Source organism: Ananas comosus, linkage group 1 (genome assembly GCF_001540865.1).
Source record: "Ananas comosus cultivar F153 linkage group 1, ASM154086v1, whole genome shotgun sequence".
In the NCBI taxonomy this organism is placed as follows: Eukaryota; Viridiplantae; Streptophyta; class Magnoliopsida; order Poales; family Bromeliaceae; genus Ananas; species Ananas comosus.
This window is the reverse complement of record NC_033621.1, coordinates 13085183-13113000: the sequence shown is the minus strand read 5'-3', so window position 1 is coordinate 13113000 and position 27818 is coordinate 13085183. Positions and strand designations below refer to the sequence as shown.

The 27818-nt window shown below is 36.4% G+C and overlaps 3 protein-coding genes and 1 pseudogene across 5 annotated transcripts; 3 read left to right on the top strand and 1 right to left on the bottom strand.

Annotated features, from left to right (window-relative positions):
• On the top strand, positions 290-796 carry LOC109714953 (annotated as a pseudogene).
• LOC109715232 (patellin-5-like) lies at positions 799-3179 on the top strand. Its single transcript, XM_020240146.1, has 4 exons — positions 799-1660; positions 1906-2030; positions 2128-2269; positions 2512-3179. Exons 1-4 carry the CDS (start codon positions 821-823, stop codon positions 2770-2772), a joined length of 1368 nt encoding a protein of 455 aa, XP_020095735.1. The 5' UTR covers positions 799-820; the 3' UTR covers positions 2773-3179.
• Positions 15001-19094, bottom strand: LOC109714880 (5'-3' exonuclease). The gene is made up of 8 exons (XM_020239642.1): positions 19010-19094; positions 18525-18736; positions 18281-18448; positions 17060-17294; positions 16238-16460; positions 16045-16161; positions 15781-15909; positions 15001-15384 (listed from the first exon to the last, which is right to left on the bottom strand). The coding sequence occupies exons 1-7, from the start codon at positions 19092-19094 to the stop codon at positions 15870-15872; spliced, it is 1080 nt and encodes a 359-aa protein (XP_020095231.1). The 3' UTR covers positions 15001-15384; positions 15781-15869.
• On the top strand, positions 20769-27488 carry LOC109712437 (1-phosphatidylinositol-3-phosphate 5-kinase FAB1B-like). 3 transcript variants are annotated; one of them, XM_020236014.1, is made up of 11 exons: positions 20769-20912; positions 22235-22911; positions 22994-23138; positions 23260-23437; positions 23543-23631; positions 23899-24327; positions 24419-24753; positions 24845-24971; positions 25490-26458; positions 26548-26808; positions 26891-27488. In XM_020236014.1, the coding sequence occupies exons 2-11, from the start codon at positions 22358-22360 to the stop codon at positions 27194-27196; spliced, it is 3393 nt and encodes a 1130-aa protein (XP_020091603.1). In that variant the 5' UTR covers positions 20769-20912; positions 22235-22357; the 3' UTR covers positions 27197-27488. The 3 variants fall into 3 exon arrangements, with proteins under 3 accessions (XP_020091603.1, XP_020091595.1, XP_020091586.1); XM_020236006.1 differs by having other exon boundaries at positions 23260-23631; positions 25490-26449; XM_020235997.1 differs by having other exon boundaries at positions 23260-23631.

The following is a 27818-nucleotide window of genomic DNA, read 5'->3' as shown; positions in this document are numbered from 1 at the left end:
ATTATAGTATAGCAATAATATAATTGTAATAATTTTAATAACCCAAAATTAAATTGAAATATTATGTCACTACTACTAACTAGGGTATGATTCCTTGCTTAATTTTCTCAATCTCTTCAATTATCTCTAAACAGTGGAAATGGGCCCCACTCCCCCTCTATGAACAACAACACCTCACAATACAAGTATACAACACAACACAACACAACACAACACAAAGCACTCTCTCTCTCTCTTTCTCGCTCTCTCTCTCTCTCTCTCTCTCTCTCTCTCTCTCTCTCTACACTGCTTTATAAACCCCTCTCTTCCTCCTCCCAGCACCTCCTCCTCCTCTACCAAACCCTAATAATTATCCCTCTCTCTCTCTCTCTCTCTCTTTCTCTCTCTCTGAGGCTCTGTTTCTGTAAAAAAGTTCTCTTTTTTGCGAATCATGGCGGAGGAGACCCAACCCACGGCGTCCGAGCCCACGGCGCAACCCAAGGAGGTGGTCGTCACCGAGGAGGCGCCGCCGCCGCCGGAGGAGAAGGCGGAGCTCACTGAGTCCGCGGCGGTGGAGATTGGAGGAGGCGGAGGGAGCCGAAAAGGAGGCGCCTTTGGCCGCGGCGGAGCGAGAGGCGGAGGCGGAGGCGATGCCGCAGTCGGTGTCGTTCAAGGAGGAGAAGCACCTGTCTCCGACCTCGCCGACCCGGAGAAGAAGGCCCTCGACGAGCTCAAGCAGTCGTCGCCGCGCCCTCGCAACAACGAGTTCTCCCTCCCCTCCCCCCGCCCCGCCCCCGCCGCCCCCGCCCGCCCCCGCCCGCGCCGGAGGACGCGCCCCCCAATGCCCTCGGAGGCCCCCGACGAACCCCCCGCCAAAGACGACGCCCCCAAACCCCCCGAATCCGAAGCACCCAAACCAGCCGACGAGGAGGGGGCGGAGCCTCCCAAGCCCGCGCCGGAGGAGCCCGCCCCGCCGCCGCCGCCTCCTCCGCCTCCGGCGGAGGAGAAGGCCGTGGAGCTCGTCGTCGTCGACGACGACGGCGCCAAGACCGTCGAAGCCATCGAAGAGACCGTCGTCCCCGCCCCCGCCGCCCCCGCCCCCGAAGCAGAGGAAGCAACGGAGACCAAAACAGAGACCAAAACAGAGGCCTCGGCGGCGGCGGAGGCGGCGGAGGAGGAGGTGCGGATATGGGGGGTGCCGATCGTGGGCGACGAGCGGTCGGACGCGGTGCTGCTCAAGTTCCTTCGCGCCCGCGACTACAAGCCCGCGGAGGCCATGGCGATGCTCCGGAGCGCCGTGCTCTGGCGCAAGCGCTTCGGCATCGACGCCCTCCTCGACGCCGACCTCGGCCTCCCGGAGATGGACCGCGTCGTCTTCACCCGCGGCGCCGACCGCGAGGGCCACCCCGTCTGCTACAACGTCTACGGCGAGTTCCAAAGCAAGGACCTCTACGACAAGGCCTTCGGCGACGACGACAAGCGCGACCGCTTCCTCAAGTGGCGCATCCAGTACCTCGAGCGCGGCATCCGCTCCCAGCTCGACTTCTCCCCCGCCGGCGTCTGCTCCATGGTCCAGGTCACCGATCTCAAGAACTCCCCCCGCCTCGGCAAGCACCGCCAGGTCACGCGCCAGGCCCTCACTCTCCTCCAGGACAATTACCCCGAGTTCATCGCCAAAAAGGTCTCATCTTTCCTTCAACCAATCCCAATTCCCATTTCCAATTCCCATTTCCCCTCGCAATTGCCCAAAAAGCCGTGCTTTTTTTCTTTTGATTCCATGCTCTGTTTTCTGATGAACTGTTTCCATCCAGCAAGATTCGATTTTTAGTGGTGAATTGCAATCCAATTCGAATTCGTATACATTTTTGGCAATGATATTAGCTCGTAGTAGTAATTGTATGGGTTGTGACTGATCTCCGTGTGTAGCTGTTCATCAATGTCCCGTGGTGGTACCTCGCCGTGAATCGGATGATGAGCCCGTTCTTCACGCAGAGGACCAAGAGCAAGTTCGTCTTCGCCGGCCCTTCCAAATCCGCGGAGACCCTCTTCAAGTAGTTCGCGCCTCTTTCGTCCTTCTCACTTCTCGCAAGTTTCGCCTGATGATGCTCCAATTCCGATTATTATTATATGCTTCGTTTTGCATCTTAGGTACATCGCCCCGGAACAAGTCCCGGTTCAATTCGGAGGCCTCGCCAAGGAGAACGACCCCGATTTCACCACTGCCGATGCTGTTGCCGATACCGTCCTCAAGCCCTCGTCTAAGCAAACCATCGATATTCCCGTTCCTGAGGTTGGTGGTGTTCGACGATTCCGCCTTCAAACCCCCTAAATCAATTGAAAAAACTTTCGATCGTCCTGGATTATATCATATCGCATTTTGCACTTTACTCGTAGAAATCTAGTTGTATATATATCTCTTAGACATGTGAGTGAATTACGTATTGTTGGCATGTGTTTGATCGGTATTGGATATGTTATCTGTTCAGTTTGTAAGTTTTCGCTGTCCTCTAATTCTGACATATATCTCGGCAGAACTCCACCCTTGTGTGGGAAATCCGAGTTCTCGGATGGGAAGTGAGCTACGGGGCGGAGTTCGTGCCGGACGCGGAGGACGGCTACACCGTGATCGTGCAGAAGACGAGGAAGCTGGCGGCGAGCGACGAGGCGGTCATAAAGGGCACCTTCAAAACCGGCGAGGCCGGGAAAGTCGTCCTCATCATCGACAACCCCACCTCCAAGAAGAAGAAGCTCCTCTACCGATCCAAGACCCGAAGCTCCGCCGAATCTACATGAAGACCAAATTCACAACAACAACAACAACAACAACAACAACAAAAAACCCCAATTTGAGATCTATGAAGGGAGAAAACAATAAAAGAGAGAGAGCCAAGTTCTAGGAACAGTTTGGTTGGTCACTGTGTTTGTTCTTTAATTGGTTTGTTTCTTTTTTCTCTATTTCTGGGTTAAGATTATATAATTTGTTTTTGAGTAAAAGAGAGTTTGTTTTGTGAGATAGTTTTCAAGAGACATGGTTTTTGAGGGGGTGTGGGTGGGGAAAAAAAAAGAAAAAAAAAGGAAAAAAAATGAGAAAAAAAATCCCTCTGTAAATTGTGTTGTACATTGTTCTCTAGTATGGATTCTCTTTTATCAAATGTGTTTGTATTTTGAGCAGCTCTTTAAAGAAGGCATCTTCCTGTCAATTTTCTTGCTGAGTATCTTTGTCTGGTGCTGTCAGCTCTGTTGTGCAGTAAATTCATATTTTGCTGCCTGGCTTTAAATCATGGTGGTCTGCCATTTTAAGGAAAAGTGTAAACTGTGTGCCTCATCATTCTCTCTTACTGCTTTTCATGGGATTGTGGTGATGTGATGACAACAGGTGAGGGGGAGGTTTCTCTTTATGCCTTAGTACTAGCACTGGTACAAGTATTTCTTGGCCATCTTTGTTTGGTTCTGTCATAAAATGGAGCATGAATTGTCTTGGAGCATGAATTGTCTTGTTGCTATTAATTTGGCCATAGTAGTAGTTGTTGTTGTTGTTTTATTTTTTTTTTTTTATTTTGGGTAAACTTTAAATATTATCTTCGTGGTTTCGTGTTTTTTCACTTCAGTATCATATGGGTTTAAAGTGTATTAATCGAGTTAGGATCTTGTAGTTTCATTGTTTTTTTTTCGTCTGCTCCTCCGTTAATACAATTTAGTACCATTTGATTGTACGGTAGAGTCATAAAATTTAAATTTTGAAAGGTTGGTTGGCCGTCTCATAAAATTCTTATATATTTAGTGTCGCTGATGTACTAACATGTGTAGTAGAAGTTAGTTTGGGCTTGATATGTTTCAAAAATCAGTATATATCAATAATTTATAATTCACATCAGCAAAATTTTAAATTTTTTTGACTTTTTCAAGTGAAGAAGCTGCTCCAGAAGTTGGACCAAATAAACCATAAAATTCCATCAACTTTTTATTAATGAATCAAACACATAAACCAAGCAATCAAACCATATGAGGCATTTTATTTTAATTAGAAAAAGAAAAAATATTATTGATTTGGTTGATCATAAATGGGATGAAGATATTGGGCATGGGGGACAGTGGAGGAAGACAAACAGCAAGCCTTGTCAGATGTGCTCTGACCCCCTTCATGCTCTGCATAAAAGAATCCTATGTTTTCTTTTATTTATTTATTTATTTATTTATTTATTTATTTAAAGGTTTTTACACTGGTTGCTAATAATGGTAGGTGCATATATATATATGCATAAACAAAGCATGGGGATGATAACAGGAGGGGTCACATAATGTGATTGTGTGATTCCTGAAAAAAAAAAAAAGAAATTACAAAGTTTTTTTTTTTTGTAAATATCTATTTTTTTATTTTTTTTTGGCTTTTAAAAATCTATATTTTACCATATTAAAATTTTAGAAATAATTTTAGAAGAATACGATGTTAATGGAGAGAATAAAATGACCAAATTATTCTTATTTTTCTGTAAAAAAAATAATAATTTTTACTAACTTTTTGTCAGTTTTTGATATAAATTATACGAAATAGACGGAATAGTAATGTAATATTGATGGAGGGAGGCTAACTGCAACAACTTGAAATGTTAAGAAAAGTAAAAAATAGATTTTTAAAAATTAGGAAGGAAAAATAAAAAAAAAGATATTTATAAGAGAATTTTCTAATTTATCTAAAAAAAAAAAAAACTTCAAACATCATCTCTGTGATTTCGTGCTTTCTCACTTTAGTATCTTGTGATTTCATTTCTCTCTTTTCGTTATCCTCTCCATTAATTTTTTCATTAAATCAGTGATAAAGTTAAAATCACAGGATATTAAAATAAAAATTCAGTAAACTACAGAATACTTAAGTAAATATTCGATAAATCATAGATGTGTATCTGAAGTTTTTTGTATATAATTTAGTGGAGAGCTAACGGAGGCACGGACGAAAAGAAAAAAATAAAATCACATAATACTAAAGTGATATATTTTAGATTATAAAATACTAAAGTGAAAAAGTGTAAAACTATATAAACCATATTTAAAGTTTACCAAAAAAAAAAAAAAAAAAAAAAAAAAAAAAAAAAAAAAAAAAAAAGCTCTTCTCCCCACCACCCTTTCACTTTCCTGTCCTTGTAATTATATTGTTTAATGCACCCCCCATTGACTCTGCAGCAAATTAAGGGCTTCTCCCTCCAGCTAGGGCCATGTGCTCTTTGGCTTTTTGCTTTTAATGATGGCTAATGCTACATATTCTTCTTGAAACACCCTGACAAATACGGATGATAAGCCAGTTTTATACAAATGATGATTAATAATTTATCTTAAAATGTTAAAATTAAAATAAGATATTTCAGTTGGACATCAAAATCCTACTTAAAAGTCGATTTTTAGTCCAAAAACTAAAAACTCAACACTCTTATCTATAATCCCACCCCAAGAAAACTTATTACGCGCATTTTTATATTGCCGTTTCTAATATAGCGTTACACTCTATCGTAGCTGCGACATATATAAAACTGACTTATTAAGAAAATTTTAGATATATTCAAGGTACCAATAACTTTACTCTCTTAGTACTGGATTTCTCATCATCATGCTTTAAATTAAATAAAATAAAATCCCCCTCTGAGCTACAAATTAACATCTCCCCCCTTTCAATGGCTTTGCCACCCTGTTTGTGCTCACCTTTGCACAAAGGTTGGTAGAACAATTCCATGCTTTATTAATTAATCTTTTATAAAAAAATTGGTTCAATTCAAAATGTGAATTAAACTGAAATATTTGAAATGCATGTAGAATAATTAAATTGGTTGAGTCTTTGATCAAAAAAAAAAGAAAAAAAAAGTATGGTTTCTCCCACTCAAGGAAATGAAAACTTACAATTATCATGCATGATAAATATATATAGAAGTCCTGCTACTATACTGTTATGAGTATAATTGCCTTCCTACTTTCGATAATAGAGTTTCCGAATCAACAATTCATACCGTTAAATATTATTTAGAACTTTTGAAAGTTGAAACTTCTAAAAATCTAGTTTCATAATTTTTTTTGACATCATTTACTTTACGATTAAAAAATCTCAAGATTGATAATTTTTCACAGTCGGTATGGAATATTTGCTAGTTTAACAGTGTAAAAAAATCGATATCGATTGAATATTTGAAAAATTTTATTACTATCTAAATAATGATCAATAGCTCCGATTTTAAGTTGAAGTATCCCATCCTCTATTTTTGAAAAGTCGTTCGATTCGTTTTATGCCCACTTGATTGATTTTAATATAATTTTGAAAAGTTACGAAATTTATTTTCTAAAAGTTTCAAATGCTCTAAATCATATTTAATGATACGAATTATCGATTCGGAAGCTCTATTATTAAAAATAACTTATGAGTACAGCAACCCTGCTCTATATATATAGTTTGATTTGGATAAGAAAACATAGATTATCTTTTATTACTTATTCTATTTCCAAATGGACTATTACACCATTATGTCTTCCTAGAGGTACAAAAAGTAAAAAATGATGTGGAATTTCCTACTCCAACAATCTATTTTTATCTCAAATAAGTACTCTTCAAATTTTATTTTTTAAAACCATATCATATTAAACTTTTTTATAAAACCAAAAAAAAAAAGTAAAATATCACAGGTGTAACACAAAAACAAAATTTTGGTACAAGTCATGGCCTAACTCCTAACTGTTGCCATTCAAGAGCCAGTGGAGTTTGGGTCCACTTACAAGTCCAATTGCAACACAAAACTTCAAAAACCCCCCATGTGGTTTCATAATTTCTCACTTTGCTTCTTTGTGGTTTAAAATGTATCAATATGCTCCAATGTGGTTTCTTTTTTCTCTTTTCCTTATCAATTTCATTATTTTTTTTCTTAAATTAGTGATAAAGTTAAATTTAAAGGGTACTAAAGTGAATATTTGATAAATCTAGATGGGTATCTGAAGCTTTTTGTATATAATTTAATGAAATATTAACGAAAGGGCTACCGAAAAGAAAAAAACGAAACCACAAGGGAACAAAGTGAGAAACTACGAAACCACATGAGGGTTTTTGAAGTTTTCCTTTTATTATATAATAAAAGAGATGGGTTGGGATTTGAGGTGGGGGTGAGGTCAGACTGTCCTAGAATTAATATAAGTGGATTCTTTATTTTTTTTATATAGGATTTATCATTCATAGCATCACAAAACTACCTTTTGTTTGCTCATTAAATTCATGCAATTTTCCCTTTTTCTTTTTTTCTTTTTTTCTTTTTTTTTTTCTATTACTGCATTGAGGAGAAAAAAAAAGAAAGAAAGAAAGATGAGCATTTCATTTGTTAATTGTGTGACATATAAGAAAATTTTTCGCAGATCGTGTGTATAAGATATTGATTTTAAATAACTGACAGAAAGAACAATCAGATCAGCAAGACACTCATAGATTTATTTGCTATTTAGACAAAAATTTTAAATACTTTTTATCAAATCGATCTTTTGGACAATATGGTATCAGAGCGAAATCTGAACTCTTACTTTTTGTGAGGCCGTGGATTCAATCGCCACCCTGTAATCCAATTCTGTGTTCTCAATCCTTGTTTCCCATCTGTCTATTCTCCCTTTCTGGAGGGAACAGATTGGTCTTGCCTCTCTTTGCATCATCACATACACAAAAGGCTAAAAGCAAGCCATTTGATGAGAATTTTCAACTTTTCTTTGTTTTTTTTCTTATTATTTTATTTTATTTTATTTTATTTCCTTGGAGATAAGGCATTGGTCTTTTTCACAAACTCTTACAACTTTGACTTGCTTTGCTTTGTGCAACAAAGCAATTAGGACAAGGTAAGCATAGGAAATGGTGTTTATTGATCAACAAAAGATTGGATTTGTAGACATGCTTTTCATATTAATTAGTGCTGGTTTTATGTTAACTTCCCACATAATAAGGGATCATCACAAAAACATAATGTTAAAATGTATAAGAGGTTCACTTGTAAATATATTTAGAGAGAGAGAAAGATAAACAATTACTGCTAAGACGACATCAGATCGTTTCTATCGAATAATACGCATATGTATCTGAGTGGTCTCAAGTTTCCTCAGTTTTTTTAAGGTTGGAGATTCAAATTTTCATCCTTATAAATTTTTATCTTTTACTTGTAGCTACAATTATCAATTACAAAATATAAAAGTGTTTGTGTGTCCTCATCACAAATTCTAAACCCTAAATAGATTGACAAGCAATTCCATACTGAAACCTAAGCTCGAGCCAATTATACCAATTATCATTTCCTTTGAGCTATTATCGTCGGACGATTAGTCGATCACCCGACATATTAGGGCTAACTACTTTGTTTAATTCAAATTAAGGCCCTCCTAATCTTGAGATCAATTGGCTAATAATTCACTTTTTAAAATTTTTCAATAAATAAGTACCTAATGAGTGCTAGAATTGCTAAGGGGGTCAATACTTGACCTAAGCATCTTAGACCAAACAGATGAGAAGTAATTAAATGTGATGGAAATAAAGTGTGACCCCATCCATGGTTTTTTTTTATATTTGGACTCTTTCTCTATGCCCAAGATACAACATAGCTTTCCTTTACTTGTACCAATCCTAGCCTTTCAAACTCTTTTTCTTAAACAAAGAAAAGCTTATTGAAGAGAGAGAGAAAGAGAGAGAGAGAGAGTATGTTTACCTTGTAGAGAGAGAGAGAGAGAGAGAGAGAGAGAGAGGGTATATTAATTTACCTGTATTCATGTTAAACAAAATGAAAAAAGCATATTACAGAGAGAGAGAGGTTATGTTTAGTTGTATCTTATCAACACTTTTCATGTTAAACATATTGAGAAAAGTTGAGAGAGAGAGGGGAATCATTGGCTCAAGGTGCTTAATAACTCAAAAAGAATAAACCATAATGATGAGAACTATATGTGATTCCATGTGGCTTTTGCTTTTGTTCACAAGCTTTTTATTCTTTAATGAAATTAATAATTTGTCATGCAAAGAGCACTTATTTATGCCCTATTTGTGATAATGTAAAAGGGAATACCCATTTTTCAGTGCTGTATTTAACTTTCAGGTTGTGTGGTTTTTCAAAGATAAATCAAATTCATATTATTATTAGATAATTTTTTTGAATAAGAGGTTTGGAACTTACTTTTACTGCATTTCATTTTGAATCGACTATATGACCTTTTAATTTATTTAATTTAAATTATTAATAAATTATTTCTTAATAATTCACTATAATAATTAATATCTTATATATCTTACAAAATACTATGGTGAGCAAATAAAATGCCATGTGCCCTTTCCTATTCTTTCCTTTTCTAATCTTAATTGGCAGCTGGGACTAGACGAAGACGCGGAATTTTAGTTTAGAAATAGCTCACATAACAAAAATAAATAAAAATAAAAGAAGAAATAAAAAGACAAATAAAAAAAAAAAAAACACAAGCAACAACCAACAACCACACAGAAAATGCCGTCAAAACAGATAGCTCCTTTCAAATCTCTCTTTTATGGAACAAACAACTAAGAGGAGCATGAAAATGAGAACTTATGCTGATCCCGGTTTACTCAAGAGACATTGGGTTAACATTGTGATGTAGGCCTTACTTGTGAAGTTGATCCATTTGTGCGTCAGTATGAAAAAGAAAAAAATAAATTAATATACTATTCCTATAATTATAATATAGTATATAATATATGATATAGTATATATACTATTATATAAATATTAGTGCCAGGCGTGTAGGGATGCTTTGGAAGCAGGAGGGCTCCGTGCTTTCACTTTGTTTATCGATGTTCGACTTTCGAATCGCGACGATCAGCTCGTTAAGACGCTTGATCTAGTAGTATTGAAGTATATCTAGAAATCATTTTGCGGCAGTTGTCACAATATTATTGGCACACGTTGGTGATACGACTGTGGCTCAAATCACCTGGAATTTTGAAAATAAAAATCTTACAAAATACTTGATGTATATGATATTAAAATTTTAGATTTAATGGTCTTGGTTTTATATCGGTATATAAGATTTTCTATTCAAATTATCATGTGGAAATTGTATATTTCTCAACGTGCTTAACTTGCAGCCAGCTCACCACGTGCATTAAGAATGTAATGTATTTTGAGTCCCTTTCGATACACTTAGGCAAATAATATCGAAAAAATCCACAAAATTTATTTTCTAGGTACTTCATTACTCTAGATCAACCTCTAAACGGAGGCGATCGTCGATTCATAGTTCGTCATTATCGATAAACAACCTTAGAAAGCCCGGAGCGGCTCGCGTGGCTTCTATAAGTATACCAGCCCACTCCTATATATACTAATATATAGCGATATTGTTATATATGACTTATGTTTATTATGTGTTTAAACTTCAGAAATAGCTACTTTACTATGTTCTCGCCTTTCTGCACTTAACGTATATATAGTTATTAAATTGATCACATATTAGTATCATATGGGTGTCGGAGGTTGGGTCTATCTTTTCGTAACAAAAATTTACCAAATACCCCACCTAGGGTTTATCGATATTAATTTAGTACTTTTATTTCTAACTTTGAGTGTACGCACTGATTTTATAAAAAAATTAGTGAAATCGAATAGTAAAAATAAAAATAAAAATCACTAGAATACTACAATTGATACATTTAAACCACAAATTCACTAAGGGAAAGCTGGCCGAAACCACAGGAGGTGAGATTGTAAGTTTTTTTTGTATTGTTGACTAGTTGCATCTTAATCCAATTCATACTAAATTAGTTTCAATACATAAAGTATAATTTTGTATTACAAAAGCAGATTATAAGATAATGAGTAAATTATATTGAGAGTGTAGAAGTTTTGCATCTACTGTTTTGGTGTTGGAGAGAGCATTTTCTTTATTGAACTCGACAAAAAATTAGATTTGTCAAGAGCTTCATAGAAAACTAATATTTAGATTATACTGACAAAAAACTTATGATAAAAAACCAATAATCCTGACATTTAATCAAACATTTTATGGGGAGAAAACTCAATGAGCCTATATATAACTAACAAAATGGCCCGAAAAATTTAAAAAACATAGATATGTATAAGTAGAAAGTGCGGTGAGCGTGAGAAATTAGGAAAGGTCAGGATTTAGGATGTTGTTACGACTAACAACAAAAGGACGTCTCAATAGTTTATCACTTTTTAAATGTAGCATATGTCAAAAATATGCTACGCCTAAAATTCCGAAACTTTTTAAAGTGTTGTATATGTGTGAATCGCTAGTATTATAGTGACAGTTAAGCAGTGTCGCTATAACTAAAAGGTGTTGCTATTTACCAACACTTATTTAAGCATTTGCAATCCGCCTGAAACTCTTCTCGTCTTGCTGCCTGATGGCGGAGCCGTAGGACGACAAATAAGGCTTTCGTCTTAGAATTTCAGTGGATTAATATGAAGAGAGAAGAAAGATGGTAATTATTTTTTTTTTTTACTTTTTGCTTGTAATAGAGGCCAACATGGCACTGTGGTGATGTGGGTTGAGAGTAGGAGTAATCTTTTTATTTTTTGTTGGATGGGCTTTATATGTTAGAGTATAGCGTATCATGTCGTTATACAGTTTTATAGGCCATAAATGGACACTTAACTCAAAAGTGCTCTACGTCAAAATGCTGCTCCGTATAATTCCTAATTCTTTGTATTCGTGTATGTGGGCGAAGAATACGAGAACTGTTCTAATGTTATAAGAATAGCCGAAAACACAACGAATCGTTTCATATGCCTCCCAAAACAATCTAAACAGCCATATAAACAGTTTAAGGAAAAGAGTTTCAATTAGTTTTTTTTCCTATTTTTTTATTATCTTGTGAAGTTTCAATAGTTTCACATTGAATAGAATTTTTTTTCTGTGTAATAATTAGATTTAAATATTTCATATCAATAATTTGGACTTAATAAGTTAATAATAACGAGCTCGATTGTTATATTTTAGTAGTAGAACCGATTTTTCGGTCGAGAATTGCACTTAATGAGAACGTCAGGTCTAAACGGAAGGTGTTTGTGACGTCTCTCATATCAGATAAAAAAGAAATTATGTAGTAATTAGATCTAAATATTTTAAGCTAATAATTTAAGTCTAACAACATAGTGTTGGTAACTTATGTCCTTGTATATCTTGCTGGAGTAAAATATATTTTATATTTGAATAATAAAATAATAAATAATAAATAATAATAATATAAGTTACCAACAAAGGCTTATGGGTGAAGCCAAAGCATATGTCTGTGTTGGAATAAGGACAAGACAAAAACCCACTGATTAAGGACTTTTAATTAATTTGAGTTCTAAGGCTGTGGAGATGCTCCTTCTAGAGTAAATTTTTATTTTTTTTAATTATTATTTTACTCTTTTTTTTTTTGATTTGCTTATTAATTTGATTATTTTCCTTTGGTTGAACTTTTTCTCAAACCACTATAATTATATCAGCTAGACCAAACAAGTTCAAAGGTACCGTTTGGTTCGGGAATAATCAGGAAATAAAAAAATTTATCTCCTTATTCTACCAAACGAGGTTAAAAAAAAAAAAAAGCTATTGCTCTCTTAACGTGTTATTCTCGAACAACCCGTTAAGAGAGCAAAATTACTGTTCTTCACTCCCTATGAAATAGCAACTCTTGTCCTTTATTCTCCTCTTTAAATAATAATTTATTTATTAAACTATGATAATTAGTATATTATATTCTCAACAAGTCAAATTCTTAAAAAATTTTCTATTAATTAGTTTCTAATGAGCTACTTAATAACTAATTAACTTATTTAATTATCTACTAACCACTTGAATTATTAAATTAATATATATATTTAATTAAATACTTGAACAAATAATTTATTATTTATAATCAATCACTAATCAAATAATAAACCAATTAATATGTTCATTCAAATAATAACTAATATTTATATTAATTAAGTAATTAATATTTTAACTTATCAACTTAGTTGACTAACTAAATGTGACGCCCTGACTTCCCAGGGGGTCACCCATCCTAGGACTACTCCCGTCCTAGCACGCTTAACTCTCTTAACCTCTTGGGCCTTGTCACCACCCAAAATGCTTAAGCCGGGTTGAGAGTTTAGCCCTATTATATCTCATATATAGGACTATCTGGGGTCTCACAATCTCCCCTCCTTTAAGCCCTGACGTCCTCGTCAGGCTCAGACTCGTCTTCGCTACCCGTCATCCAGGCCCTGGCTCAGCCGAGACTCATCTCACATTTCCGGCTGGTAATTGGCTCTGATACCATCTGTACGCCCCGACTTCCCAGGGGGTCACCATCCTAGGACTACTCCCGCGCTCACTAACAGCTAATCTCTTAACTCTTGGCCTTGCAACCACCCAAAATGCTTAAGCCGGGTTAAAGTTTAGCCCTATTATATCTCATATATAGGACTATTGGGGTCTCACAATCTCCCCTCCTTTAAGCCCTGACGTCCTCGTCAGGCTTAGACTCACAAGTACCAGGCGATGTGAGACTCGTCTCGCTAACCCGTCATCCAGGCCCTGGCTCAGCCGAGACTCATCTCACATTTCCGGCTGGTAATTGGCTCTGATACCATCTGTGACGCCCCGACTTCCCAGGGAGTTACCCATCCTAGGACTACTCCCGTCCTAGCACGCTAATCTCTCTTAACCTCTTGAGCCTTGCCACCACCCAAAATGCTTAAGCCGGGTTAAGAGTTTAGCTCTATTATATCTCATATATAGGACTATCTGGGGTCTCACACTAAATGTATAATTAAGTAATTAGCTAACACATTTAATTTATTTTTAAATAGTTAAAATTAGCATGCTTCTTCACCATCTAATGCGATATTCCTAGTTAATTAACTAATTAACTCATTAAAATATTATTTTATTAATAATTAACATGCTGCTCTATCATGATTCATGTCATATAATATTTCTAATTAATTAATTAATTAATTTGCTAAAATATTATTTTATTAATAATTAACAATGCTTATTAGTTAAATAAAATATTATTATTTTACAACTATGATTACTTTTATTCCTACTATTCTAATCTAACCATCCAAACGTAATTTTTCTTATCCCCCCTGAACAACCCCACGAGTGCTTCAAGTTCTCTTTAGGATTTGCGGAAAAGTTGTGTTACGTGCACTGAAAAAATACGATGAGAATATATTATATTTGGTTCTGTATGTAATAACACTTTTCGCATATCCCAAGAGTCCATTGCAAAGTATTTTCTATGGTTCCATTCGAAAACGTACAAACAAATCCTTTTATGCTTTCGCCCCAACTCTGTTTTATCTATTAGCGTTAGATGAGACTCAATATTAAAACAGACCCTAAAGTTAGGGCTCACATGGGCTGATTTAATGTAAATAGATACTAAAATGGTCACATGACTCACATTAGATGATTTTTTCCCCCTTTTACACATTATATTTTTTTTATTCTATTATTAGAAACATTCAATTTTGGATAATTTTCTTTAAAAACTATCTAAAAGGTATTTAGAACTTATTTAGTGATTAAATAATTATATATACTTTATAAGAATAAATTTTAAAAAATAAAATTAAAAGAAATATTTAAAAAATAAAAAAAAAAGAAAATTTTGGATTCGTCGGTGTGCTGCTCAGACCGGTCTGAGAAAACCGGCCCGGCATTGCACAGCCCGACCCGTATAAGGCACGACCCACATTACACACCTACCCGTAGCATAAATCAAACTAATAATAAATAAAGAGAAATATAAATTTGTCGAATTTTAACACATGCATGTATCATGGGCCTCATCCAACGGCCAGGATACAATCTCATTTCTTCAACGGCCCATGGAGTATTTGGTGTTACTACTTACTAATCAATACTTGTTCATTTTCAAAAGCTATAATTTACATTTTAAATTATTTTTTTTAAAAAAAAAAGATAAGGATTTGAATTCAAAAGGCGATTTGATTGTTCCTACCAGCAACAACAAACAACAAAACAAAGACAGGATGCCGTCAATGAGGTCGGGCGTTCGATCCCCCCTTGCGGGTTTCAAATTTAAGGCTCGCAGCACGAGCTTCCAAAGTAATATTTCACAGTTCAGATAAGTGAAAACACAATGTTCTTGATTCAGAGAATTATATAGAGCTCGCAATGGAAAAGAGTTGACAGAAGTTGTCATTGCGATCCGGAGATCTGAATTGTGTATAACAAAAGAAGATGATGCAGTATAAACATCGACAGAAAGAAAGGTTGTTATAGAGAGATACCGATCAACGGAGGCATGGTTTCACCCAGAGAGTGATTCATCAGCACGAATTGGCACTTGAGCCGTGCGCTTTGCATGAAAATTGGACCTGGGAATCGGTCGCATTGTTGCCAAACATGATTCCACTGCAATACAAGATCTTCTTAAGTGTCAAAAGGAGTAGGATTTTTCAGGGGAAAAAAATATAGGAAAAGGTAAAATTGTTAGGAGAACCCCTCAATTATACGAGTTTACGTGGATTCTGTTTAATTTAATGAGTTTACCTGGTCTATAGCAGATGAAATATTGTTCCCATCAAAGGTTGATGCCCAACAGCTGAGTGGCCATTTTAACAAAATGTCCAATTCAAATGACAGAAACAATTCAAATCAAAAGAATCAAAAGCTGAGGGGGATGTCAATAAAGAATCATTAAGATGCGGTGTTCATTTCATAATGGGCTTTCCAGTTTACAGCCTATACTTGAGGGGATCTCCAATAAACTTCACCAATTAATGAAAACAGGTGTTGGCGAGCTCTTACCGCTGCTTCAGGTTGGCATGGAAGTCAGCTGCCAGAATGCTGTCAAAAAAAGCTCGTTGTTTAACGAAATCTGGAAAGAAGACTGTCGGCTACGAAATCTTACTCGCCGTGCATCTTCTTCTCCATCTACTAGCACACATCACAATCACAATATGTTTAATTAAACTGAACGAAATTATCTCTAAAGTCTTTCAGGCGTCAAAAACTGTCAAAGAACAACCAATATTCAAGCACATCATATCCCACAAATCCTACAAAAATTACCTGCTATCTAACTTCTTGTCTTCATTCAACTTACTGAGGAAGCTGGACAAAGCAATCGAGTCATTACATGTATCCCTCTCGGACAACCACTCGTCCGCAAGTTTAACATCAGCATCCCTGCGGGGTTGATTAAATGCTAATTACAGGTATTCCATATTATGGCAGCATATACTGTGTGGATTGAAATGCAAACCTCCTGAGGCTCAGAACTTCATAATTCTTCCGCAAGTAATCAGCATACTTAGTCAGAGCATCCTGGGCATAGTCTTTACCAACCGTTCTTATTTTAGCTGCATTTAGCAAGTTTTCTAGAGAACCGTGCTTCTTTAAGAGCTTCATGGCTGTCTTGCGACCAAATCCGGGTGCCAAATGCTGAATCCCAGGAACACCATCAACTTCATCACCCGTGAAGCACCCTACGTCATAGGTTAGAGTTACAAATCGAAAGCCAGATTAAGACAGAAATCGAAATGGTGTGTGCTATAGGTAGTCAGTTAAGATGAGATACTGAGTACAGTTCAGAAGTCCTAGTTGCTATAGTAAGATGTCATATATATTGAATAATCATGAAATGAGCTAGTCTACAGTGAGATGTCATATATATTGAATAATCATGAAATGAGCGAGTTCAAGTACAATTACTTAGACAAGACTAATTTAATTCAGCGCGACACTGCCGAAAGCAAAGAATTCTTGGTCCAAGACCAACCCAACTGTGGCCCAAACTAACTGGCAGATTCATGTGTAAAGATAAGGTGGTTGACAAAGACTTGATAATCTTGTCAATAGTCCTTTTTGGATATATGGTTCAGACTATGTATACAAAGAAAAACTATCAACAGATGTTTTTGATGACTCCTGGAATTATCATGGTGAACTATCTTGATTGATTAAATGAAAAGCTGATGATCTGTTGTCAAATTTGATCAGATTGTGCACCAATTTTCTCAAACATAAGCCGCTATACATATAAAGAGATCTGTCACATGAAAATCTAGCTGGTAAAGTAACTTACGGAGGCTCAGATCAGCAGTAGGATCACACTTGTACTGAGCAAAGTAATGCTTCAAAGTGTAAAATGACCAGCGCCCAAATTCAGGAACAGGCATAACTATCTGCACATCCTCTGATATCAACTGCTTGAAGTCTTTATCTGGGGAGCCAATTACAACCCGAAATCCCTTTTGTAGAACTTGATCTGTTAGTGTAGCCACTACATCATCGGCCTCATAACCATTAACTTTAACAACCTGCATCAGTTAATAATTTGATTTCACATGTAGTTCACCAAATATAACACTAATCTCCGTGATTAGAGCATCTAAGTTAAATCAGTTTCAAGAAAGAACACCAGGGATCAGGAGGAAATAATAAGCAATTAAAAGACCTTCTGGCTTGTTGTAAAGGAATGCTTACGATGAACATACCTGCTTCCACCACAACAATGGTTACGAGTTCAAAATAACCATAACAATAATAATCAAAGAGGGAATAGATTCTTATGGAACCAAAATGTACCATAATTCTGATTTGGTACATACTCCATACTGTAATTTCTCTTCAAGGTAATTAGAAAACCAGCAAACCTGCCTCCATCCTACATATGATAGCTTGAACTTACCTTCGTATCGTTATAAATAAGCCCTATTTCTGTAAGATGATAGGAAGGACTCAAGTACATAAAAGGACTTCACTTCCGAGGTTCATTTTGCGACAGGCCTATTGGTGACTTTCACGAGGCTAGCGAATAATGTTCTATAAGGTTGCAGCAAACTAGAGATTAAACAATCATATGGCAAATAAACACCATGGAAAAATTAGGCTAAACATTTCATAAGCGGCGCATACACTTCGCTTTATTACCATGTTGTATCATCTTTTATTAACTACTTCGAGCCTAATTGGCCCAGCTTGTGGAGCAATTTCTCCGTTCTGAGAATCATCCATTAAGCATTCCACAACAAAAAGTGCAAAGCTTTTGCCATGCCTAGAAGCTGAGATGAGCTTTTGGACCATCAGAGCAAAAACCAAAAAGCTGTTGGACGGCATTTGTATGAAAAAACTGTTAGTGCTTCTTCGAAATACTCTACTCAAATAGCAATTGACTGGAATAAAGAGCTCCTTTATCAAATTCATAAAGAAGCAACTACCAATAATTCGTACAACTACAACCTACAAAAGAAAAAGTTAGGATTTTGGGAGAAGCAACAAAGCCGAGCCGATTCCTTCGACTCACCGGAACATTGCACTGCTGGAGCACATCGGTCACGTACGGCTCAACCGAGCTCAACCCACCACCTCTCGACCCACCCCGGGAACCCCATGAATCCCCCCTCCTCCGATGCGCCTTATACGACGGCATCAGTCGCCTCCTATACTCGTTCCCTTCCTCCCCATCAAGAACCTACAATTAAGAACAATCCCCCATCATCGCCAAGTACCATTTGTAGAGACCAATCGACGAGGTCGAGGGGCCTCACCGCGACGACGGGGTCACGGAGGGCGACGCGGGAGAAGAAGAGCTCGACCCACCGCGCGAAGGACGCGAGGCTCGGGTGGGAGCCCTCGTAGCAGAGGGGGTTCACGTCCAAGAAGAAGACCCTGCGCTTGCCCCTGAGGTGTTTGATGGAATGCCTCAGAGGCGCCGCCGCCGCGGCCTCCGAGGAGGCGCACGCACCCACGGGAACGCGCTCTTGGGGATTAGTGGATTAAAAAATTATATTAAATTAAAAAGCTACGTGCAATATCGGGTTCGGATCTAAGTAGTAAATGATTTGATCGGGTTACTGTGACCGGGATCCGATCCGAATTACTATTATTATTAGTGAGAAAAAGGTATTAAATTATTTTTCAAATACGAATTCAACTAAAAACATGATGTAATTAAATTTTAATTTTATAATTTTGTATATTATTATTATTATCAAATATTAAGTATTTTTTATTTTTAATCAAAATTAGCAACCCGTATTAACAACCTCATGGGTTCCGGAGTCTTCTGCAGAGTCCTTCGTAGCCACTAACATCTTACTTGCCTGCACCTGGTCCATCCATACATCCTGTGCACCGACTCTTCATTAACTTTTGGAAAAACTTCAAATCCCCCGTGTCTGTGAGGTTACGCACTTTCTCATTTTAGTACAATATGGTTTAAAATATATCACTTTCGTATGCTGTAATTTTATTTTTCTTTTTCTGTTATCCTCTCTGTTAATTTTTTTTCGTTTAATCAGTGATAAAGTTAAATCTAAAGAGTACTAAAGTAAATATTCGATAAATTATGGGTGGGGTATCTGAATTTTTTTGTATATAATTTAACGAAATATTAACGGAGGAGCTAATGAAAATAAAAAAATGAAACCACAGTGTACTAACTTGATATACTTTAAACCACATAGTACTAAAATGAGAAAGTACGAAATTATAGAACTTTATAGCAAAAATTATTTTATTTTCAATAAAATTATTTTAATTGAAAATTTTGTTTAAATTAATAATCGATTTCTGAGAGAAATTTTAAAATTATAGCAATAAAATTATTTTATCTTAAAAAAAAAATTTAGGATAGTTTACCAATTTTTAAAAAATTATAAAAAGTGTGAATAATTTATGAATTTATGGACAAACTTGAGAATTTCTCAGATTAATCAATACCAACTGAATTATCTTATATTTTTAAAATTCCTTACCCTATATTTTTTAAAAAAATAAATAATTGTATAAGAACTTTTTTTGTAGGGGTGGGGTGTCAACCTTGTTGTTTGTGGGTCAGCTTGTTTTTAGGTTGAATGAGCTCGAAATCAAATCACTCGTTCAGTAAACAAGTCAAACATGAGCAGTGGTTGACTTGCTCGTGTTTAGCTTGATAACAGCTCGAATACATATATTTTATATTTATATAATTTATATTTATATATAAAAATAAATTATTATATATTATATAATACAAATTTTTATTATTTGATTTTTAGTCTAATTTAAATATAAAGTCCGACTCAATTATATAAAAAAATTATTTATATATAAAATTTCAACAATTATATCAAAATCTAATGAGTAGGATTTAAAAAGTTTATTTGATTTTTAGCTTATGGTTCATGAATCGGCTCGTTAATAAACGATATGGATTTTAAAATAGATGGATAAAAATATTATTTTTTAACCGATTAATTATAACCATTTATTTTTAATCAATACAATCATTCGTAGGATTGAATTTATAGATGGATAAAATTATTCAAAACTAATTTAAAACAGATGCATAAGAATGCTATTTTTTAACAGTTTGACCATAACTGCTTATTTTTAATTGACATAATCGTTCGTAGGATAAAATTTAATATAGATAAGTATGTTATTTTTTAATAAATTGATTATAGCCATTCGTTTTTATTTGAGATTTTTTTTAATAAACCGTTCGTACGGAATATAGAGAATGCTATTTTATTCATTTTTGAATTTCATCTGTTATTGTTAGAATTTCTATATGTTTTTATGTGTATATATATAAAAATATATTTCATATTAATCGAATGCCGAATTTTCAACTGTACTTGTATCCAAGCAATTTTTTTTTAAAAAATAAAATAAAAATATAATATGATGAGGAAGCTCGGTGCACGGCAACTGCAAATGCACCGGGTGCACGAACAAATGCGCCAACACTGAAATGTAAAGTGTGGGGCCCACTTTGAAATTGCTTCCCTTTCCCTCCGCATTATTCCTGTCTCTCTCTCTCTCTCTCTCTTTCTCTCTCACAAAAGTCTCCACTAATTTACTCACTAATTACTCACAATCCCTTTCATTCGCCGTTGGATTCCGGAGATCGATCAGAGAAATTAGTCCCGATTCTCAATTTCTCGCCTCGGGTAAGTAATGCTCTTCTTCGAAGCGTGTGATTTAGCGTTTTTTTTTGGTTTAATTTGGTACTGATTTGGTGTTAGTTGAGTGGAGATCGGTGTGTTGAATAAAGGGGAAATTTTGAGTGGTTTGTTGTTAGAATCGGGGGTGGGATGGGGCTTTGTTAAGGTTTTTTAGGGGATTTAGGGTGATCGTCGCTTCACTGTTGGCCCCCCAAATTACTAATTTTCTATTTATTGGTGATTTTGGTGAGTTTGATGTGATTTGATTACTGATTCCTTCATTGATTTAGATTTTTTTAAGCATTTTTTTTAAAAAAAAATTAATTTGATGTCTCAATTCCTTAGTTTCCAATCCTGGTTTGGATGTTTCATTTGGAGGTATTTAGGTTGCTTCTGTGAGTGTAATATTTCACCAGTGCCTGGATTGAGCTCTCCAATCATTCCCAAAAGAAAGCTCAAATTTGAATTCAAAAGCTAAGATAACTTCGTTTGTTGCAGATTCCCAAAACCGTAGTTTTAAAGGGAGGAATTGTAGAAGAAAATATAAGAGAAGTGCTAAATCAGAGATAAAGTTCATTTGGGATACACATTCCTACATGTATAAAGTAATGAAATTGCATATTTGTTCCTCAAAGATTTCAAATTGTTCAAGTTTGCAAGTTTATCCTTCTTCACTAATTGATTTCATTTGGCATATCTGAAAAAGAAGTATTGTATAATAGTTTTGCCATCATTTTTCATTTTGAACCTTTCGGTTCGATCTATCGTGTCATTCTATTTGAACCCAAAATTCTCTACTCTTTAAGAGATCTTGCAAAGACATATATTTTACCAAAACGGCATAACTATCCTAACTGGTGAAAAATTGCTCGTCAACTGGTGTTAGTCAACTGGGAGGGATATATCTTCAGAGTTTTGAAATTTGAGGAATATATACATATATATATATATATATATATATGAGAGTTAATAGCCTGGAGGAACAAAAGTGTAATTCCAAAAGTTCTAGGGATGATCAATTAGCCCTATATAAAAATATCAAGTGGAGCTTAAAAAGAAATGCTTAATCTTTCATAATTTTTAAAATCCACCCACTAACAGATGGACTCTTTCGGCACTGCAAGTCAATTCTAGACTTGTTCTGGTGGCCGGCCTCAATATGACTCCAAATTGGAAAATGAACCCCCATAGGATTTATCTTTTCTGGTACATCTATTAGAAGGAATCCATGAGCATGTGTGGTAAAAATTTCAAGGCTTATAGTTTTGAACGATAGTTAGATCTGCAGACAAATTTCAGGTCGACTTAACATGTTCTCAAATTGGCAGGGAGAATTCATCTGAAGTTATTGCTGCTTGTTAACATAATTCAATCCTACCGTTATCGAATGCTTGAAGGAGAACGGACGTGTAGGTTCGATCAGAGACATCAATGATCAACCATCTCACACTATGGCAAATGGAAGTGATGAGAGTTTTCCCATGAACCAAAAACCTCTGGAGGATTCTGAGAATGAGGGAGCCAGATTTCAGAATAGCATATCGGATGATGGCCGATCTACAAAATTGAGAGATGATTCAGATGAGATAGAGAATGGCAGTGGTGGTACTAATCCACATATTCCATTCTTTTTTTGGAAAGATCCTCACATCTGGAGACCACCTGAACCAGCAGATATGATGGAAAGGTTTGCTAGTGACGACGACGACGACTGGAATGATAATAAAGAATGGGGTCGGTCAAATTTTGGAAGCAATCACAACAATAAAGAAGAGCGGCAAACAGCAACAAAATGGCGTTTGAAGACTTTTGTAGGTCGACTTTTGGCATCTGAAGGTGTATCTTTCTCTGAAAGGGAGGGTGGTGAGAGTTGGCTTGAGATTGTGGCTTCGCTGTCATGGGAAACAGCATTGCTTCTCAAACATGAGTACAGTGAGGGAAACGGAATGGGTCCTTTATTCCCTGTGAAGGTGACATGTGTTGCTTCTGGTGCTCGCCAAGAGAGGTCACTCATTTGTTCTTGCGTTATCTTTATATTTCATGCTTAGGGCTGAGTATATCTGTTGACTTTGTATTTTCAATTGCAGTGATGTGATCAAGGGCTTAGTTTTCAAGAATAAGGTAGCACAGAAAAAAGTGCCTACTAAGCTCAACAATCCCAGACTGGTGCTTGTTAAGGGAGTCTTCAAGCAATCTTCTATCGGCTTTACGTCATTCAATTCAATGGAGCAGGTTTGTGCAGCATAATTTTTTGGTATATATTTTGGCGATTATGATTATTTCATGAAAGTAGAAGACCGAAAAGAACATATGCATTTAATTCAGTGGTCCTCATTTCTCTGTCTGGAATCAGGAAAATACTCACTTTGAGAAGTTTCTTAATCAAATTGCGGAAATAGATGGTCAAAAGGTTGTTCTCGTAGGGAAGAGTGTTCCACGCGACATGCAGGAGATTCGTGGGGAAGAAGTGACACTGGTTCTCGATGTGAGGCTCCAGGACTTGGAAAGAATTGCTCGCTTTACAGAATCTGGTATTATTTCTATTGCTGATGTTCTTGAGGAACATAAGCTAAAGCAGTTGCTGGATGAACATAAGCTAAAGCAATTTGACTCCTTCCATATTGAAAAGTTTACAGAAGAGCATAATGGTGTTGGTGAAGGAGGAAAGAGACCACAGAAAACTTTGATGTTTTTGGAGGGTTGCCGGAATCCATTCAGATGCACGGTGAGCTCATTCTTTTTATGTTGCATACAATTTCCCAGTTACCCTGATTGTTCTTTACTCTAGCTGTCCAAGTTCCAAAATAGCGAAGGAATGCTTCTAATGGAACATGTGGGAACAGTAAGACCTGTTTACTTAAGTTTTGTAATATAAGGATTCTCTATTGATTGTCATAGATACTGAGGATTTCATCTACGTGTAACTAACCTTTCTGGGATGTCTTGTTTCTCTGAATTATTTAAGGATTTGATTGTTTGTTTCTTATTGCAGATATTGTTGAAAGGAGCAAATAGTAAAGAGCTGAAGAAAGTTAAGCACATGATGCAACACTCAGTCTGTGCAGCATATCATTTGATCCTTGAAACTTCATTCTTCGAAGATCAAAGGGTGTTTTTAAGTGACAAGAATGCTGTTGAAGAAGAGAACCTTGGTAGTGCTGAAACAGAGCCATCTGTTGTTTGTGATGCTGCTTTGTATATGCATACTGAAGGAACTTTAGTTTTACCTTCTGATTCGCCTAGTAGCGTTGTTCATAAGGAGATTGAGGGCTTATATAATCTCGAAGGCATTGTGGTTTTGGTATCCAGCCGATGTATCATGAAAAAATCTGCCTGCAAGCGCCATCTTTCCCATATAAAATACTATGGAAACTCTGATGTGCCACTAGGTCGATATTTGCAAGATATTTTGCTTAATCAGGTTTCTTTCATTTTCTCAGTTACCGGTTGAACCTCTTATATAGTTATTCTAGTTGAAAATTTTTATATGGATGCTTATGTTCTTGTTGCAGAAAGGCAGTTGCTCCTCCTGTAGTGAGCCTCCAGAGGATCATATGTATTCTTACACCCATTATAATGGAAATATCACTGTTATTTTGAGGCATCTTACACCAGAGTCATATTTGGCCGGCGAAAATGAAGGAAAAATCTGGATGTGGAACAGGTGTTTAAGATGTGGACCTAAAAGATGGACCGCCAGCTCTACTCAAAGGGTTGTAATTTCGCCTTCAGCACGTAAACTCTCGTTTGGAAAGTTCTTGGAACTTTACTTTTCAAGCCATTCTGCTGCTAGAGTGCTATCTAGCTGTGGACATTCACTGCACAAAGATTGCCTACTTTTTTTTGGGTATCTGCAGGATCTTCAGTTTGTGATCAACTAATTCTCTAATTTATTTTATAATTATCGTTAACTCCTTTTGCATGTTCTATGAACACAGATTAGGGTCCAAAGTTGTGATTTTTGGGTACTCGCATGTTCATATCTATGCTGCTCGTGAGCCACCACCAATTCTAGAATTGAACCACTCGAATGGGCATGACTGGCTTAAGGAAGAACTGAAGAATGTATGTACCCCCGAGTGTGGCTGCTCTATTGTTTATGATCTCATGCATGCTTAATGTACTAATATTTTGCTAAATTAACTCGTTACTTCCCTCTTGGAAGTTGTTAGTCAAACCTCCTTTTTCTAAGATCTCAAACTTACTGTAATTATTGGATGATAAATATAGTAGGTCACTCTTTACAAAATTTCTCAATCTAGGCCTTTTTAATGGATTTTCTGTTGTCACGTAGATGCTGATACAAGATACTAAGAACTTCAGCTTTCCATGTTCCAAGCTTATTTCCTTATTTGCTCTTAAACATAATTATTACATTTATATCGATCTCGAATCAACATACAACTGCTTTTTTCTGAAACATTTTGCTTTTTGCTGTTGTCATCAAGAGGCAGGCTTCTTTGCTGAATGCTATTGATTTTATTTGGGAACTAGGCATACTGCACAAGGTTCTTGGTTTAAATTGGCCTTTTCTTGAGCTTTATAATTATCTTTGGGATTACTACTTAAATCATCTTCTGCAGGATAAACTAGTTGAACAGAAGAAGGGTGCTATTTCACACAACAATATCGAAACAAATGGGCAAAAGGACAGTAGTACGATTATTGGAAACTTTTATCAGATAAACCCGAGCTTTGGTGAATCCTCCTCTGCTGGTGGCCATTCTTTTTCTAAAGATGAGCAAACTATGCTGGAAATAGAGCCAGCTAACGTTATTTCTACAGAAAATGGGTTTTCTGGCGCTGAAAGGCATTCTGATCCATCGATGATTGAGGAGCATGCAGCATTTCAAACTGACCAAAACCATGATATTTGGTCACATGATCTTTCTACTGAGGAAATGGATTTATTGCGCTCTATTGCTGGTTGTTTCCAAAATGTTTCGTCTGTCTCTGAGGAGGAGACATATAGTATAATTGCCCTTGCACTAGCCATGTCCAAGTATCGGGATCATTTGCTGGATATCTTGGCAGAAAGAGAAACGGAGGTCATAGGAGAGCCACATAGAACAATGGAGAAATCTAACAGCTTGATCTCTAATGGTTCTTTCAATGCATCACACAAGTCATTTAAAAGATCTGAATCTGAAATAAGCCATTCACCCCTTGCTGATGAGTCCCATGATCTCTCATCTCTATTAGCTTCACAAGATCATCCTGAAGTTGTCATTGATAATATGAAGATACCTTTGAAGAGCAAATATACAGTTGTATGCGTATATGCGAAGGATTTTTTTAGCCTTCGAGAGAAGTTTTGCCCATCGGAACTCGCCTACTTATCTTCTCTAAGCCGTTGTAAGAAGTGGAATGCTCAAGGTGGAAAGAGTAAGGCTTCCTTTGCAAAGACAATGGATGACAGGTTAATTGTAAAGCAAATCAAGAAGGCAGAATTCACCTCTTTTCTAAAGTTTGGCCATGATTATTTCGAGTACATTGATCCTTTAAAGAGAAGGGGCCAAACATGCCTTGGTAGAATCCTTGGAGTATATCAGGTCTTCAATTTAAATACCGAAGGACTTCTTAAATCAATCTTGTTCTGGCATACACACCTTCTAACTTGCTGTCACTTCATTTGTTGCAGGTTACAAAAATTGAAAATGGCAATAAGGAAAAAAGTAATCTGTTGGTCATGGAAAATATTCTCTTTGGATGTAATATATCGCGCACTTACGATCTTAAAGGAGCCATTTTCTCTCGACATGTTCCAGATTCTAAAGACTCCAAGAAAGTACTGTTGGATCAAAATTTTATGGAGGATATGTGGGTATCTCCCATCTATATCAGTGTAAAAACTAAGCACCTTCTCGAACGTGCCATTTGGAACGACACATCTTTTCTCTCTGTACGTATGAAGACAAAGCATTCTGGTTCTTTTATAATTAAAATGTATATGTCATTGTGATATCGCTACGCTACATTTGCAGAAGAACAACATTGTGGACTACTCCTTGCTTGTGGGAGTCGACGACGAGCGGCATGAGTTTGCATTCGGAATTATAGATTATCTGGGGCAATATACCTGGGATAAACAGATCGAGACTTGGATGAAAGCTTCTCTCATGGTTCCCAAGGACGAAACACCAACCGTGATTTCTCCTAAGGAGTACAAGCAAAGGTTCAGGAAATTTATGGCCAAAAACTTCCTGGTTGTTCCAGATAGTCGGAGTTCGGAACATTGTTTAGCTCCCTCTAAATGTCGTAGCCACGGAGCTGCCGGAGAAGCGAATTGAAGAACACACATGAATCAGAGCCTGGTGTTTACTGTAACTGTTCTCGTTAGGCTTATTCGCCGCCATGTTGAATTTCTTTGGGTTGTTGTATATAGGTGTTCCTCACTTATTATGTCCCTCGAAATTGCACATTTTTTAGCATAATTTCAGGGTAAGTGGGGTTCATATATCTATCTTAGTATTCTTTGTCAATTTACTGTGATTACTGAAAGATGATAAAGGAGGTGTAAGCTTTTGTTTCCTCTTGTTTATATAAATGCCTGGAAATACAATCTGAGAGTGTTGTATCAAATTCTTACGTACACGCAACTGCCTACAAATGTTATAATGGGTTAATTTCATACTGGTCCCTGCAAACATAGTGAATGACAAATATATTTTTACAAAGTTCAATTTTTATATGTTGCCTCCGCAAAAGCCCTGATGTCCGTAAATATGTCTTTCTGGTGTGTTACTGTTAGAGAACTGCTTATATTTTTAATTTTGTCATCACAAATATATCCCTTCAAAAGTCATAACAGTATAATATGAGAGGGATAAAAATGTCAAAAATTAGGCTATGTATTTAACCTATGATTAACTAAATTTTTCTAATAGATTCTAACGGCAGGGATATATTTGA

Bases quoted from the DNA above. Each gene is read 5' to 3' on its own strand.
- LOC109714880 (XM_020239642.1), bottom strand. From the start codon at position 19,094: ATGGACCAGGTGCAGGCAAGTAAGATGTTAGTGGCTACGAAGGACTCT. The intron at 18,449-18,524 runs GTGAGGCCCCTC...TCTTAATTGTAG, and splicing joins TCCGTGACCCCGTCGTCGCG to GTTCTTGATGGGGAGGAAGG. The intron at 16,461-17,059 runs GTAAGTTACTTT...CCTATGACGTAG, and splicing joins TACTGCTGATCTGAGCCTCC to GGTGCTTCACGGGTGATGAA.
- LOC109712437 (XM_020235997.1), top strand. From the start codon at position 22,358: ATGGCAAATGGAAGTGATGAGAGTTTTCCCATGAACCAAAAACCTCTG. The intron at 23,139-23,259 runs GTTTGTGCAGCA...GTCTGGAATCAG, and splicing joins CATTCAATTCAATGGAGCAG to GAAAATACTCACTTTGAGAA. The intron at 26,459-26,547 runs GTCTTCAATTTA...CATTTGTTGCAG, and splicing joins GAATCCTTGGAGTATATCAG to GTTACAAAAATTGAAAATGG.
- LOC109715232 (XM_020240146.1), top strand. From the start codon at position 821: ATGCCCTCGGAGGCCCCCGACGAACCCCCCGCCAAAGACGACGCCCCC. The intron at 1,661-1,905 runs GTCTCATCTTTC...CTCCGTGTGTAG, and splicing joins CCGAGTTCATCGCCAAAAAG to CTGTTCATCAATGTCCCGTG. The intron at 2,270-2,511 runs GTTGGTGGTGTT...ATATCTCGGCAG, and splicing joins TCGATATTCCCGTTCCTGAG to AACTCCACCCTTGTGTGGGA.